A 19,019-nucleotide genomic window follows, 5' to 3' on the forward strand; every position below is an offset into this window, starting at 1 on the left:
ACGAGTCTGTTAAACTCTGTAAAGGGTCTGATTACAAAAATTTCTTGCATAAAAGTTACCTATTGTGATCGTTCCAATTTATCTCAGATATCAGTTTAAAAACCATAATGTGAATGGCAGGTACTAAAGTAGTACAGAGACTGTTTTTGATGGACAATAACTTTGGCATTCACATTATGATCAAAAAGAAACATATTTTGGAGGTGCAGTGGGAAGTTTCAACATTATAATGATATTGCAGGCAGGTACAAAAATCACTGAATTCTGCCTTGCCGTTTTCTTCTTTTACTTGCAGCATTCCTGAGGGCATTGTACACACTACAGATTCTCTCAGAAAGAACTTAAATTTCAAAAGTAACATTAGGCAGGAATTGATAACAGTCTGAAAGGGATCCTGCAGTTGAGGCTTGCCAGGTAATCCAGGCCTCATTTACTTCCCCTCAATTTCAGAAAAGGACTATTCAATGTGCTGTTCAGGGAGCTATACAAAGAAAAGACGGCCAAGGTTTACCAAGCAGCATTTACAGACCTATCCAGACATGATAATATAGAGAGAAAACAAAACAACATGACAAAAAGAAAGTGAAAAGCTGCTCTGGTGGACCTGTGCCCTGCTGGAGTTTGAAACAGGAAAACGCAGAAGAAAGGGTGGAGGTGGGTCGGCCATTAAGGTGACCCTGTGTTTTACAAAATATGGATCTGCAAGGACCCTGCTTGCAATGCATCTGAATAATTACTCCTCTCAACTGAAGAAGGAGAAGGGAATCTAAAAGGGAGTCAATTAGAAGCCAGGGTAGCATAGGAAAGTTTGAGTCAGTCTTTTGTCAGTAAAATATGGTAGTAAATTATTTCTAATATATAGAATATACCTGGAGTCTCCGTGTATTTGTGAACTACTTTTGATTTTCTTAAATGGTATAGCTTTCTGCTTATCACCTATGCTGATTGCTGAGAACTGAAGTTGCTTTAATACTCACTTAGCAAATAGATGTTAACCACTGGTAATTTAGAATCCATCTTATGAGGATTGTTTAGCAATTTCAAAATCTGTAACTAATTTTGGTACTACTTGAAAATGGCTCGATATAAGAAACCATATTCATCAATGCTGTCCAAGTTTGGAATGCATCCTTAAAGTGTTAACAGTCAGTTGAATAAAATTTAGCACCATCCTGATATTCAAGTTTTTTCAACAGCTATACTGTTATTTATGTTGTACTAAGAGGCTCTTCTTTTCTACATTTAAAGAATTGTCCGGTCTGGCAATAGTGATAATACTCTGGAGTTTTGTAAAAAATTACTACGTGAATTTTTTCTTGGAAGTAGTGATATTGATAATTAGTAATTTCAAAGGAGCTAAATGTACTTACCAAGAAGAAATTATTTGTTATTAAAATAAATTGTTAATAATCAGAATTATTTTGTTCTCACAATGAGATTGCACACATTTCCCATTTGGCAAATCAAAAGATGCAAAACTATAATGATATAACTTATAGAACAAGTGGATATAAGTAAGCCACTTCTCCCAACACACAAAAGGAAATAAATACACTAATATTAAATTTGGAAGGTGAGAGCTAGTATAATAAATAGTTAAAATAAATTAGCAGATTATTCGTAATTTGCAATTTTTTGCACTAAAATTAAAATGACTGCCTAAAAAATGTTTATGTGCTTGAATTTGTTATTGAAAATCTCATTTGTCTAATCCAAGTGAGAAACATCATGATTGCAATCATAGGTGATTGAATGTAAAATAAGTGCATGGAGGATGAGAATTCCTATTAGATGAGTGTTACTGGTTCAAATTACTTAGCATTTCTTCTCCTCATTTCCTCATCTGTCATAATGAACAGATTTAACTAGAGACTTCTTAATCTATTTACATCCTAACATGCTATATCTTAGAAGTTTGACTCACGGAATCAGGCATTTTCTTTACTCTAACATGTTATATGGAGATTGGATGGCAAGAAACCATATACCTTAGGGCCAAATACCTGACTGTAAGTAGATTTCCCAGAATGACCTTATTGGTAAGATTCTGGAAAACGAACACTCAAATAAGAATAACCCCAACCAGATCATAATAGTTCAGCAGGAAAAAAATTTATTTGAAATTTATTATTGAAAATCTGAAAATTAAAAATTAACTGTCTTATATTTATTTCCCAGTCAGAGGGAGAAAGGATAAGTGTAACCTTTCCTTCTTCTGATTCCTGCACCACCACCATCAACTTCCTGCTGTCTTGACACGATACTTCCAAGACTGAGTCACTTCACTAATTCATTAACAGAATATATTCTAATATACCCCCTCCCCGATTTTTTTCTGACCTATTCTTCTTTTATCCAGCATGTTCTCTTTCAATTTTGTCCACCCGGCAATCTTGTATTTATTTTTCACATCTCAGGTCGTACACTAATCTTCTATATAGTCTTCACTTATCTTGATAGCAGATTTAGATGCTTCTTCCTCTAAGCTCTGAAAGACATTTTAATGTAGATTCATGGGTATAATAATCTGTTATTTAGAATACGATGCCTCTTTCAGTGTCTTATATTGCCCTACTCTCATTTTATTCTAAGACTTATACTTAATAGTTTGCCAAAATTCACTCAATCGTAGGTCATCCAAAATCCAAAACCTTTATAACTCATGGTGGAGCCAATGTCATCTATGAGGTGATTAACCATGGGATCCCTATGGTAGGAGGAATTATACTAATTGAATTCAAAGCCAACTACAAACTACACTACACAAGAGAGTGTAATACAGGCATACACAAAAGCAAATAAATCCCTAAAGTAGACATTAGAATCCAGAAATATACTCACACCTTGATGGTCAATTGATGTTTGACAAAGGAATGGGCACTCTTCTAAACAAATTCTTTGAGACAAACAGATTATCTACATGTAAAAGAATGAAGTTGGACTGTCTACCTCAAACCATACACAAAAATGACTCAAAATGGATCCAAAGCCTAAAAATAAAAATAAAACTATAAGACTCTTAAGGAAAAACATAGGTAAACATTTTGGTATTGAATTTGGCAATGATTTCTTATATGACACTAAAAGCACAACCACCAAATTACAAATAGAGAAACTAGACTTCACCAAAACTTAAAACCTTTGTTCTATAAAGGACATCATCAAGAAAGGGAAAAGATAAGCTGCATAATTGAAGAGATATTTACAAATCGTATATCTCATAAGGGATGTATATCCAAAACATATTTTGAAAAGCTCTTATAATTGAATAAGAAGAAGAAAAATGATCCAATTACAAAATTAACGAAGGTTATGAATAGATATTTCTCCAAGAAAGATATACAAATTTTGAACAAGCATATGCAATGGTGTTTTACATAATAAGATCAGAGATGTGACTCAAACCACAATGAGATATGACTTCACTCCAACTAGCATATGTACAATTAGACAAAATAGCAAGTGTTGGCAAGATTATGGAGAAATTCGAACCATCATATGTTGCTACTGGAAATAGAAAATGGTGCAGTCACTTTGGAAAACACTATGCCATACCCTCAAAGGTGAAACATAGAGCTACAATATGACCCAGCAATTCTACTTCTAAGTATATATGCAAGAGAAAGGAAAACATGTCCACTCAAAACATTCATGTGGACGTTGGTAAATAATATTATTCATTATAGGCGGAAAATGTGAATAAAAAATGTTGATCAACTTACAAATGAGTAAACAAAAGATGGGATAGCCATACTATGTAATATTATTTGCCAATAAAAAGGAATTAAGCTCTGACATGTTACAACATGGATGAACCTTGAAAACGTTATGGTAAATGAAGCAGCCAGTCACAAAAGACCATGTATTGTATGATTCCATCAACCGGGAAATGTTCAGAATATGCAAATCTGAAGACAGCAACTAGATGAATGGTTGAATGAGGCTTGGAGGAAGCAGAGATTAGGGAGCTCTGACTAAAGGGTAAAGGTTTATTTATAGATGATGAAAATGATCTTCAATTGATTGCTGTAGTCATTGCACAGTTCTGTGAATACACTATGAACTATTGAACTGTATACTGTAAGGTTCAAGAAGACTGCAGTCACAGTTTCTTCTCACTTGCCACTGTTCTTAACAGTCTTCCAAATACAGTTGACTTACACATACAAGGGCATCGCCACTTAGTAGATGACAGCACTTTTACTCTTAAAACATATACTAAACACATGTACACAAACAAAGTCATCAACCTTTTGCTTTTTACACTTGCTATCCAAATTCTCTGAATGTCCAGGTCATCTATTTACTTTGAGCTGTAGGAGTTATATTTTAACTTCTTGATTGATTTCTCCTTGAATATAAGCCTGAGCAATGGTACAAGAGATCAGCAATTTAAAAGGAAGCATTGTGTTCCACCAAGATGTCTCTGAAATGGATTCCACTTCTGCTGTTGCTACAACTGAGTTGTTACTTTAGCCCTGGGAGTGCTGGAAAGGTGCTGGTGTGGCCCACAGAATACAGCCATTGGATCAATATGAAGACAATCCTGGATGAACTTGTCCAGAGAGGTCATGAAGTGACTGTTCTGACAGCTTCAGCTTCGATTCTTGTGGATCCAAACAAACCATCTGCTATTAAATTTGAGATTTATCCTGCATCTTTAACAAAACATGATTATGAGGTTATATTCAAAACACTGGTTGATACATGGACACGTCTGCCAAAAGATTCATTTTGGACACATTTTACACTAATGCAAGAAATCATTTGGCAATTTTTTGATAATGTTCTAAAGCTCTGTAACGATGCAGTTTTGAACAAGAAACTTATAAGAAAATTACAAGAATCAAAGTTTGATATAATTTTTGCAGATGCCGTAGGACTGTGTAGTGAGCTGCTGGCTGAGCTACTGCAAATACCGTTAGTGTACAGTCTCCGCTTCTCTCCAGGCCATACAATTGAAAAGTATGGTGGAGGACTTCCATTCCCACCTTCTTATGTACCTGTTGTTATGTCAGAATTAAGTGATCAAATGACATTCATGGAGAGGGTAAAAAATATGATATATGTGATTTATTTTGACTTTTGGTTCCAAACATTTAATGAGAAGAAGTGGGATCAGTTTTACAGTGAAGTACTAGGTAAGTCATGTTTTTAGGTGGTAGCTTGAAGTCTTAATTCTCCTAGCACCTTGAAAAGTGAGTTTGTATAAAGTCAGAGGAATTTGTCTTTTATAAGTGAAATGTTGAAAGAAAAGTAGAAAATGATCTCTCAAACTCACAAATATTATGGAAATGCTTAAATTATAGGGTCAATTAGAATCCCACGGTCCATTCCCAGTACAGGACCCTCCAAGAAATCATAAACTAAAAGTTAAAGCACTGAGGAGTTTGTTAAGCAATTGCAGATCAATCCTTGCATATTTGTTTGCTTGTAAGAGGCTTTATTTCATAGAGGTGTTTTCAGTCTGGAGCAATACTGAGTAGAGATTTTTCATATATGCCTTGCTCCCGTCCGTGCATTGCCTCCCCTATTATCAACATCCCCCACAGAAGAAGTACATTTGTTACAGTTGATGAAACGATATTGACACACCGTTATCACCTAAAGTCCATATTTTATATTAGGGTTCTATCTTGGTGATGTACATTCTTGGAGTTTGGACAAAATTATTTTGTCACCTGTCCACCATTAGAATATCACAAACCTAGTTTCACTGCCCTAAAAATACTCTGTGCTCTGCCTAATCATCCTGCACATCAACTTTACTATAGGTTTTTTTCATCTTCAATAAAAGTCATTGGAAATTTTACTAAATATCTTGATCAAAACCGACATACAGAGTGAGGAGCAATATATTTTTAGCACAACAGTGGGTGGAGCATTGAGAAATTGTTCCCCTTATGTAGTTAGGATTCATTTAAAAAACATTTTCTGCCATATTACCTGAAGGAGTCCTTCACAAATGAAAGACACAATGGCTCTATCTCAAACATGTGAAACTATTATTAGAGATTCTAATGATTACACATTCCTGCACTAAGTACTTACAAAATATCTGCTTCAAAGGCCCAGAATTTTGTCGAAAGGTGGACGTACAAGTGACTAGTCCATATTGTTTAAAAACAATGTCTCTCCATTAAAGATAAAATGAGCCACAATTCATGGTGAGCACATCTATTTCCATACTTTATGAAAACTTTCCAGCTATTTTTTGCAAGGACATTTATTTAATATGCAAATATTATTAAGCCACTTACATGAGCCAAATACCAGAGTGGCCATATTTTCAAAACCTTAGTTTACTTGGAAAATCTAGGATTAAGGGAATAGCTTGCTAAATTGTAGAAACAAGATGGAGCGCTTCAGGGAAACATGTCTCCATGGGTATGGTAGGGAGAATTGATGGAGCAGTTGAAATCACTGTTTACGTTTGTGTCAATTAACTTTTGCAGCCATACAGAGTAAACAAATGCATGTTTAATTCTTTGGTGTCTTAGGTCTAATAATTGTTTATGTTTGTGAATGCACTGACGTGATGTTAGAGATGAAAGTCTCTTATGCATTGTAGTATATATATAAACAACATATATAAAACATATATATTATATGTAGACACACACATAATACTATTGTGAAACCACAGAAACTTTTAAATATCTTTGAGTCTGTTATTCCAAGCTCTTTTCAGAAAACTACCTGATATATTCACATTACAAAACACTCATTTCCTTACTTTTATTTGCTTTTTTCCCTTCAGGAAGAGCCACTAAATTATATGAGTTAAGGAGGAAAGCTGAAATGTGGCTCGTTCGAACCTATTGGGATTTTGAATTTCCTCGCCCATTCTTACCACATTTTCAATTTATTGGAGGATATCACTGCAAACCTGCCAAATCCCTGCCTAAGGTGACGTACTCCTGTTTGTGTGGTTGGTTTACTTTGCATTCACAATAGACATTATTCTGTGTTCTTTATTTAGAATGTTTGATTACAGTGAGCGATATGGGAAGCTGCGTAAAGGGACCTACAAATTGGAAACTCATATATTTCAATACCATTACAAGACTCTGAGTTTCATTATCATTGAAGAATAAAGTATTATCCCTGGAAGGCTTTAGGAATAGGGTCAGTTAAATTAAGGCCTCATTATTCAACACATAAGAAAGTATCAGTCACTCATTCAAAGGTATTCCTGTTTTTGTTTTTTTCTGGCTGAAGAAGATTTGCCCTGAGCTAACATCTGCTGCCAATCTTCCTCTTTTTGCATGTGATTTGCCACCACAGCAGGGCCACTGACAACTTGAGTGGTGTAGGTTCGTGCCTGGGAACCATGCCCAGACCACCAAAGTGGAGTGCACCAAACTTAACCACTAGGCCACCACGGCTGACCCTCAAAGAATATTCTTAAAGTGACTAGCATAGTTCAGAGATATGCTGGATATGCAGAGAAGCAGTGTAGACACAATTTTTCTACACAAACACTTAGCATTCTACTTGGAAACATAGGATATGAGCATGTAATAACAGCTGTGTAAAAAGTATTATAACAAGGAAAGACCACAGTGCTAAAGAGCATCCAGTGGGCATCATAGAACAACATTGACTCGAATCAGAAAGTATACTCTTTATATTGGAAAGGTTCTGTCATTAATTTCCACAGAGAAAAAAACTAATAATGAATTTCAAAACAGAAGGACCGGAGAAAAACAAAGGATGAATATGCAGTTGTGACAAGATAGCCAGGAAATTTTTGGCTCTTCTACATTTGTTTTTTGGGTATAAGAGTATACTGAGCCATAAGGAATATTCCAGTTCTGAAAGTAATACATGGATTTTATAGTGGGAATACAAATCAGAATAATTCAGAAACAATTGTAAGCAAGACGGTGACCAGCTCTCTGCTGCAGAAAGCCTGCTGTATCTCTCCCACTGTGGGCCAGCTGCTCCCTGGAGACCTCAAGGAGGTGATGAGGGCTCATCACTGTCAGTTACAGATAACATATTCGACTAGGGCATCCTTTTTACAATATGATTTCAGGGCAAAAGGTGTCATACACAAACAAACCAGAAATATGGTCACTCAAGTAATATACATGTATATTTCTGGATTACAAATAGGAATCTTAGGGAGATTTCATGGAAACTCCAAACAGTAATATCAGACTCACGTGTCTGATGAGTGTGAAATTACTCATCAGCAGTTCTCCAGCCTTTAAGGGTGATTTATGGGGAGCTCAGGAAATACTGACAATAGTTAAGGTGAAGGATAAATTATTATAGAGCTGAGAAAAAAATTATGTAAAGGCATCCCAATCATAACAAAATTTTCATAGTGCTCATAGTCGGCGAAAGAAAATACTAATGACTAAACTAAAATATTCCTCCAGAAGACCTGCCTGGTATAAACACAAGTGGTTTAGTAGAACTAGAACAATAAAGAATCAAAGGTGAGTCAAGTTCTGCTGTGTGGCCGCCTTCCAAGAATCCATATTAGTAATTAATGACAGTGTAAATGAAGAGACTAGGTGTAATACTGTCTAAGAGCATTTCTTCTGCACTACTGTGTACTGGCTCTATTTCACTTCTTTCTTACACACAGGCACAGACACACACACACATATTTGCAAAAATTTACATAATAAAGGAAATTAATCTCAGATCAGTTGAATCATTCCAAAGTAACTAAGGGATTAGATCTATTATAAACAGTCACTAAGTAAAATAGAATGGAGGTTCCTTAAAAAATCAAAAATGGAATTACCATAAGGTCCATCGATTCCACTTCTGGGTATTCATCAAACGCAATTGGCATTAGGATCAAACCGAGATATATGCCTACTTATCTTCATAGCAACGCTTTTCACAAGAGCCAAAACGCTGAAGCAACAAAAGTGTTGATCTACAGAAGAATTAATAAACAAAATAATCTATTTACACACAATGGACGATAACTCAGCCTTAAAACTGAAGGAAACTCTAACACGTGCTCCAACATGGCTGAAATTTGCGGACATTATTCTAGGTGAAAGGAGGCACTCACGAAATGATAGATACCGTATGATTCACTTATATAAATTATCTAGATTCAAATTCATAGAAATAGGAAGTAGAATGATAGTTGCCAGGTCATTATTGTAAAATGGGTATAGTTTCAATTTGCAAGGTGAAGCGTTCTGGAGGTTGGTTACATAGCAATGAGAATGTGCACACTACTGAAGTGTACATTTAGGAATAGTTAAGATGATAAATTTTATGTTATGTATATTTTACCACAATTAAAAATAAACAGGAACTACTCTAGTAATTCCTGATAATTTATGATTTTCTCTGCTTAGTTGTTTGCAGCAATCCTTTCAATACTGTTTGCTAGGCTGGTGTTCTTTAGTGATGGAGCAAATTACTTCTTCACAGGAAATGGAAGAGTTTGCCCAGAGCTCCGGAGAAAACGGCATTGTGGTGTTTACTCTGGGGTCAATGGTCAGCAACATGACAGAAGAAAGAGCCAATGTGATTGCATCAGCCTTTGCCCAGATTCCACAAAAGGTTAGATAAAGTACCTTATAGTGGACAACGATTTAATGTATCTGTTAAATTTTGAAAAGGATCCGATTACATAAATTTCCTTCATGAGAGGTAAACTACAATGTATTATGATAGATTCAACGTATCTCAAAAATGAGTTTAAATGCAAAAGTATACATGGCAGTTGCCAACAGTACAGATGGTGTTTTGATAGACAGATAATTTTGGCATTAACATTTGGATCAGATTGAAATATGTTTAACAGATGGAGTGCAGGTTTGGTATTATAATGACATTGTGGTAATATTATGATGATATAATAATGAGAATAATCATATAATAATGGTATCATGATATTATAATGGTATAATGATGCCATATCATCAAATTTTTCCCTGTCATTTGCTCCTTTTCCGTGCAGGATTCCTGAGGGCACAATACATGCTACAGATATTCTCATAAAGGGGTTAGGGGCTGGACCCTGGCATAGTGGTTAAGTTTGGAGCGATCAGCTTCAGTGGCCCGGGTCCATGGGTTTGGATCCTGGGTACAGACATACACTACTCATCACTCATCAGCCATGATGTGGTAGTGACTGACATACAAAATAGCTGAAGATTGGCACAGATATTGGCTCAGCAGTAGTATTCCTGAGCAAAAAAAAAAGAGAAGAAAGAAAGAAAGGAGATAAATTTTAACAGTAACATTAAGCAAGAAGTGATAACAATCTGAAAGGCATCCTGCAGTTTAGGCTTGCCAGGTAACCCAGGCCTCTTTTACTTCCCCTCAGTTTCAGAAAACCCTGTTCAATGTGCTGTTCAGGGTGCTATACAAAGGAAAGATGGCCAAGGCTCACCAACCTGCATCCAGGTACCTATCCTGACATGATAATTTAGAGAGAGAAAAAAAAACAACAAGAAAAAAAGAAACTGAAAAGCTGCCCTTGTGGACTGGACCCTGCTAAAGTTTGAAAGAGGAAAACACAGAAGGAATGGTGGAGGTGGGTCGGCCCTTAAGGTGACCCTGTGTTTCACAAAATATGGATCTGCAAGGACCGTGCTCCTAATCCATCTGAATAATAACTTCTCTCACTTGAAGAAGGAGAAGGGGATTTAAAAAGGAATCAATTAGAAGACAGGCTAGCATAGGAAAGGTTGAGATGGTTTCTTGTCAGTAAAATATGGTAGTAAATTATTTCTAATGTATAGAATCTACCTGGAGTCTCTGTGTATTTGTGAACTACTTTTGATTTTCCTAAATGGTATAGCTTTCTGCTTATCACCTATGCTGATTGCTGAGAACTGAAGTTGCTTTAATACTCACTTAGCAAATAGATGTTAACCACTGGTAATTTAGAATCCATCTTATGAGGATTGTTTAGCAATTTCAAAATCTGTAACTAATTTTGGTACTTGACTTGAAAATGGCTTGATATAAGAAACCATATTAATCAATGCTGTCCAAGTTTGGAGTGCATCCTTAAAGTGTTAACAGGCAGTTGAATAAAATTTAGCACCATCATGATATTCAGGTCTTTTCAACAGCTATACTGTTATTTATGAAGTACTAAGAGGCTCTTTTTTTCTACATTTAAAGAATTCTCAAGCCTGGCAATAGTGATAATACTCTGGAGTTTTGCAAAAAAATAACCACGTGAATTTTTTCCTGGAAGTAGTGATATTGATAATTAGTAATTTCAAAGGAGCTAAATGTACTTACCAAGCAGAAATTATTTGTTATTAAAACTAAATTGTTAATAATAAGAATTACTTTGTTCTTACAATTAGATGATTGCACACAATTCCCATTTGGCAAATCAAAAGATGTAAAACTCTAGTAATATAACTTGCAGAACAAGTGGATATAAGTCACTTCTCCCAACACACAAAAAGAAATAAACAGACTAATATTAAATTTGGAAGCTGAGAGCTAGTATAATAAATAGTTAAAATAAATTAGCAGATTATTCGTAATTTGCAATTTTTTTGCTCTAAAATTAAAATGACTGCCTAAAAAATGTTTATGTGCTTGAATTTGTTATTGAAAATCTCATTTGTCTAATCCAAGTGAGAAACATCATGATTGCAATCATAGGTGATTGAATGTAAAATAAGTGCATGGAGGATGAGAATTCCTATTAGATCAGTGTTTACTGGTTCTCATTACTTAACATTTCTTTCCCTCATTTCTTCATCTGTCACAATGAACAGGTTTAACTAGAGGCCTCTTAATCTATTTATATTCTGCCATTCTATATCTTAGAAGTTTGACTCATGGACTCAGGCATTTTCTTTACTGTAACAGGTTATATGGAGATATGATGGCAAGAAACCAGACACCTTAGGGCCAAATACGCGGCTTTATAAGTGGATTCCCCAGAATGATCTTCTTGGTAAGATTCTGGAAAACGAACATTCAAATAAGAACAACTCCAACCAGATCATAATAGCTCAGCAGGAAAAAAATTTATTTGAAATTTATTATTGAAAATCTGGAAATTAAAAATTAACTGTCTTATATTTATTTCCCAGTCGGAGGGAGAAAGGATAAGTGTAACCTTTCCTTCTTCTGATTCCTGCACCACCACCACCAACTTCCTGCTGTCTTGACACGATACTTCCAAGACTGAGTCACTTCACTAATTCATTAACAGAATATATTCTAATATACCCCCTCCCCGATTTTTTTCTGACCTATTAATTTTTTATCCAGCATGTTCTCTTTCAATTTTGTCCACCCGGCAATCTTGTATTCATTTTTCACGTCTCAGGTCATACGCTGATCTTCTCTATAGCCTTCGCTTATCTCGACAGCACATTTAGGTGTTTCTTCCTCTAAACTCTGAAAGACATTTTAATGTAGTTTCATGTGTATAATAATCTGTTATTTAGAATACAATGCCTCTTTCAGTGTCTTATATTGCCCCACTCTCATTTTATTCTAAGAGCTATACTAATAGTTTGCCAAAATTCACCCAATCCTAGGTCATCCAAAAACCAAAGCCTTTATAACTCATGGTGGAGCCAACGGCATCTATGAGGCGATCTACCATGGGATCCCTGTGGTGGGCATTCCTTTGTTTGCGGATCAACCTGATAATGTTGCTCACATGAAGACCAAGGGAGCAGCTGTAAGACTGGACTTCGACACAATGACAAGTTCAGATTTGCTCAACGCATTGAAGACAGTCATACATGACCCATCGTAAGTATCACACTTTTTAATAAGTAGTATTTATAGATAGATTCTTTTCCCAATGATGAGTAGGAGTTTCATCTCAGTTTTAAGAGGCTAATTTTGAAATTATTAACATGATTTAACCATTCTAAAATGTACTTTATTTTCACCCAGACTTACATTTATTTCAAAGTTGCTTCTTAACTCCATAGATTTAATAGGTAATGAACTGAGGCAACAATTTTCTCCTCAAATAATGGAAAGCTACATAGGTATTTGTAAGAAGGACACATTTTTAAAAATATGTTAGAACCTGAGCAGGAAAGAATGATGAAGAAAATATCATAAATTCTTTCAACTCAGTAACTAACATCTCTGAAACTGTAAATCTCTTTATCTCAAAAATTTATTTTATTTTTATTGTTTTAGCAGATTTTATAATGAGATATAATTTACATACTATAAAATTCATTAAAATTATAAAATTGAAATATGTGTAGTATGTTTACAGTGCTATAAATCCATCACAATATTATAAATTTAAGATATTTTTATCACCACAGAAAGAAATGTGACGTTCCTTACAAGTTACTTCCCATTCCCCCCTGCCCAAGTAACCATTAATCAACTTTCTATCTCTGTGGATTAGTCCTTCTGGACATTTCATATGCATGAAATCATACATCATATAGTCTTTTGCAACTGGCTTCATTCAGATAGGCTGATGTTTTTGACCTCCTTCCCTGTTGTAGGTTTATAATTCTGAGTAATATTCTATGATAAGGACATAACATATTTTATTTACCCATTCATAAGTTCATGGATATTTTGGTTGTTCCACATTTGGCTATTATGAATATTGCTTTATATGCTTTTGCGTCAAAATATATAAATATAACACTACGTACAGCAATTGTAAACAGAGTAAATCATTTAAAGACAAAAATTGTCAAAATGGATTTTAAAAAATAACTTTATATACTATTTACAAGTCATGCTTAAATAGAAGAGTACAGGAAAATTGTAAGTACAAAGATAAGAAAAGACCTTTTTAAAAAATAACTATAGAAACATGTATAGTAAACTAATACCAGACACAGTAGACCAGAAACAATATTAAAATAAAAAATAAATACTTCATAATGATAAATAGGTTAATCCTTCAAAACAACACAAATTACTAATTTGTAACACCTGCTAATAAATCCTCCAAATAAACAAAGTAAAAGTAGACAAAAAGCAAAAATAGGTGGGGAGGGTGTCAAGATGGTGGCATAAGTGGACACTGAACTCATCTCCTCGCACAAATACAACAAAGTTACAACTATTTTTGGAAAAATTACCACTGAGAGAGAACTGAAAACTGCATAAAAAGAATGCCCACAACAAGGGACAGTCCTGTTTAAGGTGGAAGCAGCAGAAATTAAAAGTAAAAATAAATCTACCATATGATACAGCTATTCCACCGTTGGGTAATTATCCAATGAATATGAAAACATGAAAGCATAAAGGTATAGGAACCCCTATGTTCATTGCAGCATTATTCACAATAGCCAAGACTTTGAAGCAACTTAGGTGCCCATCAAGGGATGAACGGATAAAGAAGATGTCATAGATATACAGAATGGATTACTAGCCAGCCATAAGAAAAGGTGAATTCTAGCCATTCGTGACAACATGGATAAACCTTGAGGGCATTATGCTAAGTGAAATAACTCAAGGGGAGAAAGTCAAATAATGTATGATCTCACTCATAAGTCCATGATAAAAACAACGACAAACACACACATAGAAACAGCCATTAGATTGCCGGTTACCAGAGGGGAAGTGGGGAGGGAGGAGGGCAAAAGGAGCGATTAGGCATGTGTGTGGTGATGGATTGTAATTAGTCTTTGGGTGGTGAACGTGACGTAATCTACACAGAAATCAAAATATATAATGATGGACGCCTGAAATTTATATAATGTCATAACGAATGTTACCACAATAAAAACATAGAAAATTTTTAAAGTACACAAATCTATAGTCCGAATAGGATGTTTTTGAAGACTTTTTCCTATAATATAGTAAAAGATTACAAAATAAATAAGTACATAAAATGTTTGAAGAATCTAATTTTAAAAAGCAACCTATTTGATATATACATTATATTATATATATATATATACACATATATATAAAGCGATGGTGAAAACACGTTTTTCAACAGCATATAGAATAATTAATGGTACGGACCATGCATGCTGGGGCAAAACTTAGACTTACTATTTGAAAATTTTCAACTTATAAAGGGCATATTATCTGGCCAGACAAGAATTAAGTTAGAAATGATGAAATAAAAGAACTAAAGACAATCACTAAATTTTGAATATTAAGCAATACATTTCTAAGTAATTTAGAACCAAAAAAGAAATTATAATCATTCCTGCACCATCTTCTCAGCGATTCCCTTCTAGGAAATACCCAACAGAAATGTATAAATATGCAAACCAAAAGACAATTAAAACAATATTTGTATCAGCATTAGTAGAAATGGCCAAAATATTATTAACAATCCACATGTCCGTGGATCATTATGAAGAGATAATCTGTGGTATTGTCAGACATTGGATACAATACAGCAATGGAATTCACCAACTGCTGCAGAAAGGACAAAACAAATGAATACTACTATCTGATGCCAATATACAAACCAGAAAAACAAATCTATGATGTTAAAAATAATGATAGCAGTTAATTTGCAGAAAGGATTAGTGAGTGAAAAGGTCCGGAGAATGGGGAGCTTCTAGTAGCTTGTGGCGTCCGATACCGATACGTAGGTGGTAGGTATATTTAATATCCACTTCAGGATGATTTTCTAGCTGATTATGAAATTTTGAGCTCTTCGCTTAGGATATATGCGTTTTTCTTCTGTATTTTACAAAATGTATTTAGAAATCTAGAAATCAAATAGAAAAAAATTAAAAATATAGAAGAAATGCCTAGGGCTGCTATTAGGGTGGCAAGGAAAAGGCTCTCTGAGATGTGACAGCGAAGTCAAAGCCTCCATCAGGAGTTAGAAGCAAGCTTTGGGGTGTTGCAGGGAAGAGTGCTCCAGGAGAGGCACAGAAGGGGCAGAAATTGCAAAGGTGCTAAGATGGGAACACAGCTCAACGAACCAATTCCTCTTTGGAAACTTCAAGAGCACCATCCTAAAATGGCATTCATCATCTGGCTTACAGCCCTTAGAATGGCTCCTATAATTTACCTCTGTTAGAAAGGATTTAACTTTCCCACCTTATGTTCATCTTCAATTTTGAAAATATTAGTCATCAGAAAATTCCAATTTAAAAACCAAACTGCGATGAAGACTCCACTAAAACCACATTTCTGCAATACTATGACATTTATTTTGAAACTTAGGTATGGCACTCCAAAAACCTTTCTTGGGAATGATATGCTTAAGCAAATTAACGTCCTTTCACTGTTGCTATCTTTGTGTTTCTCCTTTAGATATAAAGACAATGCTATGAAATTATCAAGAATTCAACATGATCAACCAATGAAGCCTTTAGATCGAGCAGTCTTCTGGATCGAGTTTGTCATGCGCCACAAAGGAGCCAAACACCTGCGGCCAGCCTCCCACGACCTCACCTGGTTTCAGTACCACTCTTTGGATGTGATTGGGTTCCTGCTGGCCTGTGTGGCAACCACTGTATTTGTCATCATAAAATGTCTGCTTTGTTGCTGGAAGTTTGCTAAAACAGGAAAGAAGGAAAAAAGGGAGTAATTGTATCTGACTGAAGGTGGGATGCCTCATAGAGGGGACTCCCGCAGTTAATTCCAGCAAGACGTTGTGATGTAAAGATCCCTTCCTCTTAAGACAAAACAACCTTTCAAAATTTAGCTTCTCAGATCAAAATTTGTTTTCAAGTGTTTTGCTACCTGTTTAACAGTTAGAAATATGTCCTGCCAAAGAGAAGAAGAGGCAAAAATTAAATAAAAATAAAACTATATGGGTATATTAATATTTATTATTCTAATACAAAGTTATGCCAAAAGAAAATTGTTGAACTTAATTGTCTTTCAAACTTTACATACGGACACAAGAGCATTAAGCAGTGTATTCACAATATCAACATTATTGTGCAAATACTCAGGATATTTTCACTTGATATTGGTGCAGATTTTGTAATTTTATCTTTGGATCAAGAACTACTCAATGGTTAGAATTGCATAAAATGATTCACCCTTCTATTTCCTTTAAGAGACGAATAATGCTGCTTGGCTTTTACTGTGCATCCAGCCTCAGCATCACTCCTTGCCTAAAGACATGGCAAGATGTTTGCCTTCATCCAGTTTAACTCCATATCCAGTGGAAATACATGGATTTAGAAATACAACAACTGCTATCTGCTTCCTATTATACAACTGAGCTATTAGAAAGACTTTGGTTTCACTAGCTTATTCTCCTTACCTCACAGCCCTTTAAAAAGTTTCACCTGGTTGCTTTAACTGTCATTTTAGCCTTTGATAGAAGATGCAAGGTCCCCATTGAAGGTTTGATAATACAGAACCTGTACTCTACAGGAATTCTGGAATTTTCATTCTCTCCAAATGTATGTGTACATATATCTATAGATATGCATAGATATATTTATAGATATATGTCCACTCTTCCAAACAAGGCATAACATCACTCAGTTACTTACCGATATGGTGAGCAATTCAATGTGTTTGTTGAAGGCAGTTTGAAACAAGATTCTTATTCTATGCAACCACACTAGATCAGCATGCCTCATTCCTTCTCTCTTTCCTCAGAAGCCTATTGTTTCAACAACCTCATTAACCTAATAAGGAAACATTAAATCCTTTGGCATGACAAAAAGAGAATACAATCACCAATTTCTTTTAGGCCTAGCCACACTATGACTGATCAGAATCAACAACAAGGCAAAGAATACAAAAATTACGTAACTTTTTGAGAATATGTAAATCAAACCACAAGGTTGCACAAGGCCTTCCTGAAACATACACACCAGGGAATCACTTTAGGACCCAAGCGGACCATGAGACAGATACATACCTATCTTTACTGGTCAAGAAGTCCATCGTCAAAGTCTCACAACAAATATTCTCCAGTATCAGGCATGAATTTATTTTAAAAACACAGTAAAACTCTGAAGCTAGGAGATCTACAGGCAGAGTTCACCAAAGATATTTCCATACTACTCATCTAGATAATTGACACACTTTTATGGAAATTAAATAGTGCCATGGTAGATAATATTACTAAATCATGCATATAGGCTTAATTTTCCTCAAATCTATCCTGTATCACACGTAACCTGTAAAGGCTGGTAATCATTGTACAGGGAGAAATATCACAAACAACAAACTGAAAACAGTCCAATGTGAAAACAGATTCAGCATGTGAACAGGCAACTCACTAGAGTAAAAATGGTCACTAATATACAAATGATCGCAAAAGGCACTGACTCTGGGAGAATATAAATTCAGACCATAAATCGCGCCCCCCCCCCCCCAAATATATATCAAACAAAAGAATCTGAGAGGACAGAGGCCACCATTTCTGCCAGGGAGGAAGTCATGGCTTTGCAGGCTGAAATGGCCCAGCAAGAGGAGGAGCTGAGCTTCCTGAAGCAGAGGCTGGCCGTGGCTCTTCTGGAGGAGCAGGAGCCACAGCAGCTGGTTGTGGTGTCACCCTGCCCAGGAAGGCCGCTCTGTCCGCAGATGAGATTATATGCAGAGCCGGTAGAAAGTCCTGCCTGTGCTGGCCGTGCCTGGACAGCTGTGCCTGCAGATCGCGGCCATACTGGTCGTGGGCTGTGGTGGGCATGGTGGCAGCTCGTGTAGCCGCCTTGGCCTTGTGGCCATGAGCTAGTAGAAAGGAGCAACCTGGCCCTCCAAGTGCTCCATGAGGAGGCACTGGCATGGCAGCCCAAGGTGTTTTGGGCCAATAGAATGAAGAAAATTACTGCATAATCATCTCAATAAATACAGAAAAATCATTTGACAAAATCCAATACCTTTCATGATAAAAATTCTCAGTAAACTAGGAATAAAGGGAAACTTCATCAAATGGATAAAAGGCATCTACGAAAAACCTGAATCTATGAAAAACCCTTACAACATTATACTTAATGGTAAAAGACTAAATGCTTTCTTTCTAAGATGTGGAGCAAGATGAGGAGGTCCACTTTCAAAATTTCTTTTCAACATTTTATTGGAGATTCAATGAAGACAATTAGACAAGAACATAAAAAAGAAATCCACATTGGAAAGGAAGGGGTAAAACTATCAGCAGATCATGTGAT

General features: G+C 35.5%; 1 protein-coding gene across 1 annotated transcript; it reads left to right on the plus strand.

Annotated features, from left to right (window-relative positions):
* The first annotated feature begins 4,386 nt into the window (after positions 1 to 4,386).
* LOC106840160 (UDP-glucuronosyltransferase 2B31-like) lies at positions 4,387 to 16,747 on the plus strand. The gene is made up of 6 exons (XM_014855365.3): positions 4,387 to 5,141; positions 6,761 to 6,909; positions 9,415 to 9,546; positions 11,830 to 11,917; positions 12,510 to 12,729; positions 16,195 to 16,747. Exons 1-6 carry the CDS (start codon positions 4,421 to 4,423, stop codon positions 16,469 to 16,471), a joined length of 1,587 nt encoding a protein of 528 aa, XP_014710851.3. The 5' UTR covers positions 4,387 to 4,420; the 3' UTR covers positions 16,472 to 16,747.
* The last annotated feature ends 2,272 nt before the right edge of the window (positions 16,748 to 19,019 follow it).

Source organism: Equus asinus, chromosome 3 (assembly GCF_041296235.1).
Source record: "Equus asinus isolate D_3611 breed Donkey chromosome 3, EquAss-T2T_v2, whole genome shotgun sequence".
Taxonomy (NCBI): Eukaryota; Metazoa; Chordata; class Mammalia; order Perissodactyla; family Equidae; genus Equus; species Equus asinus.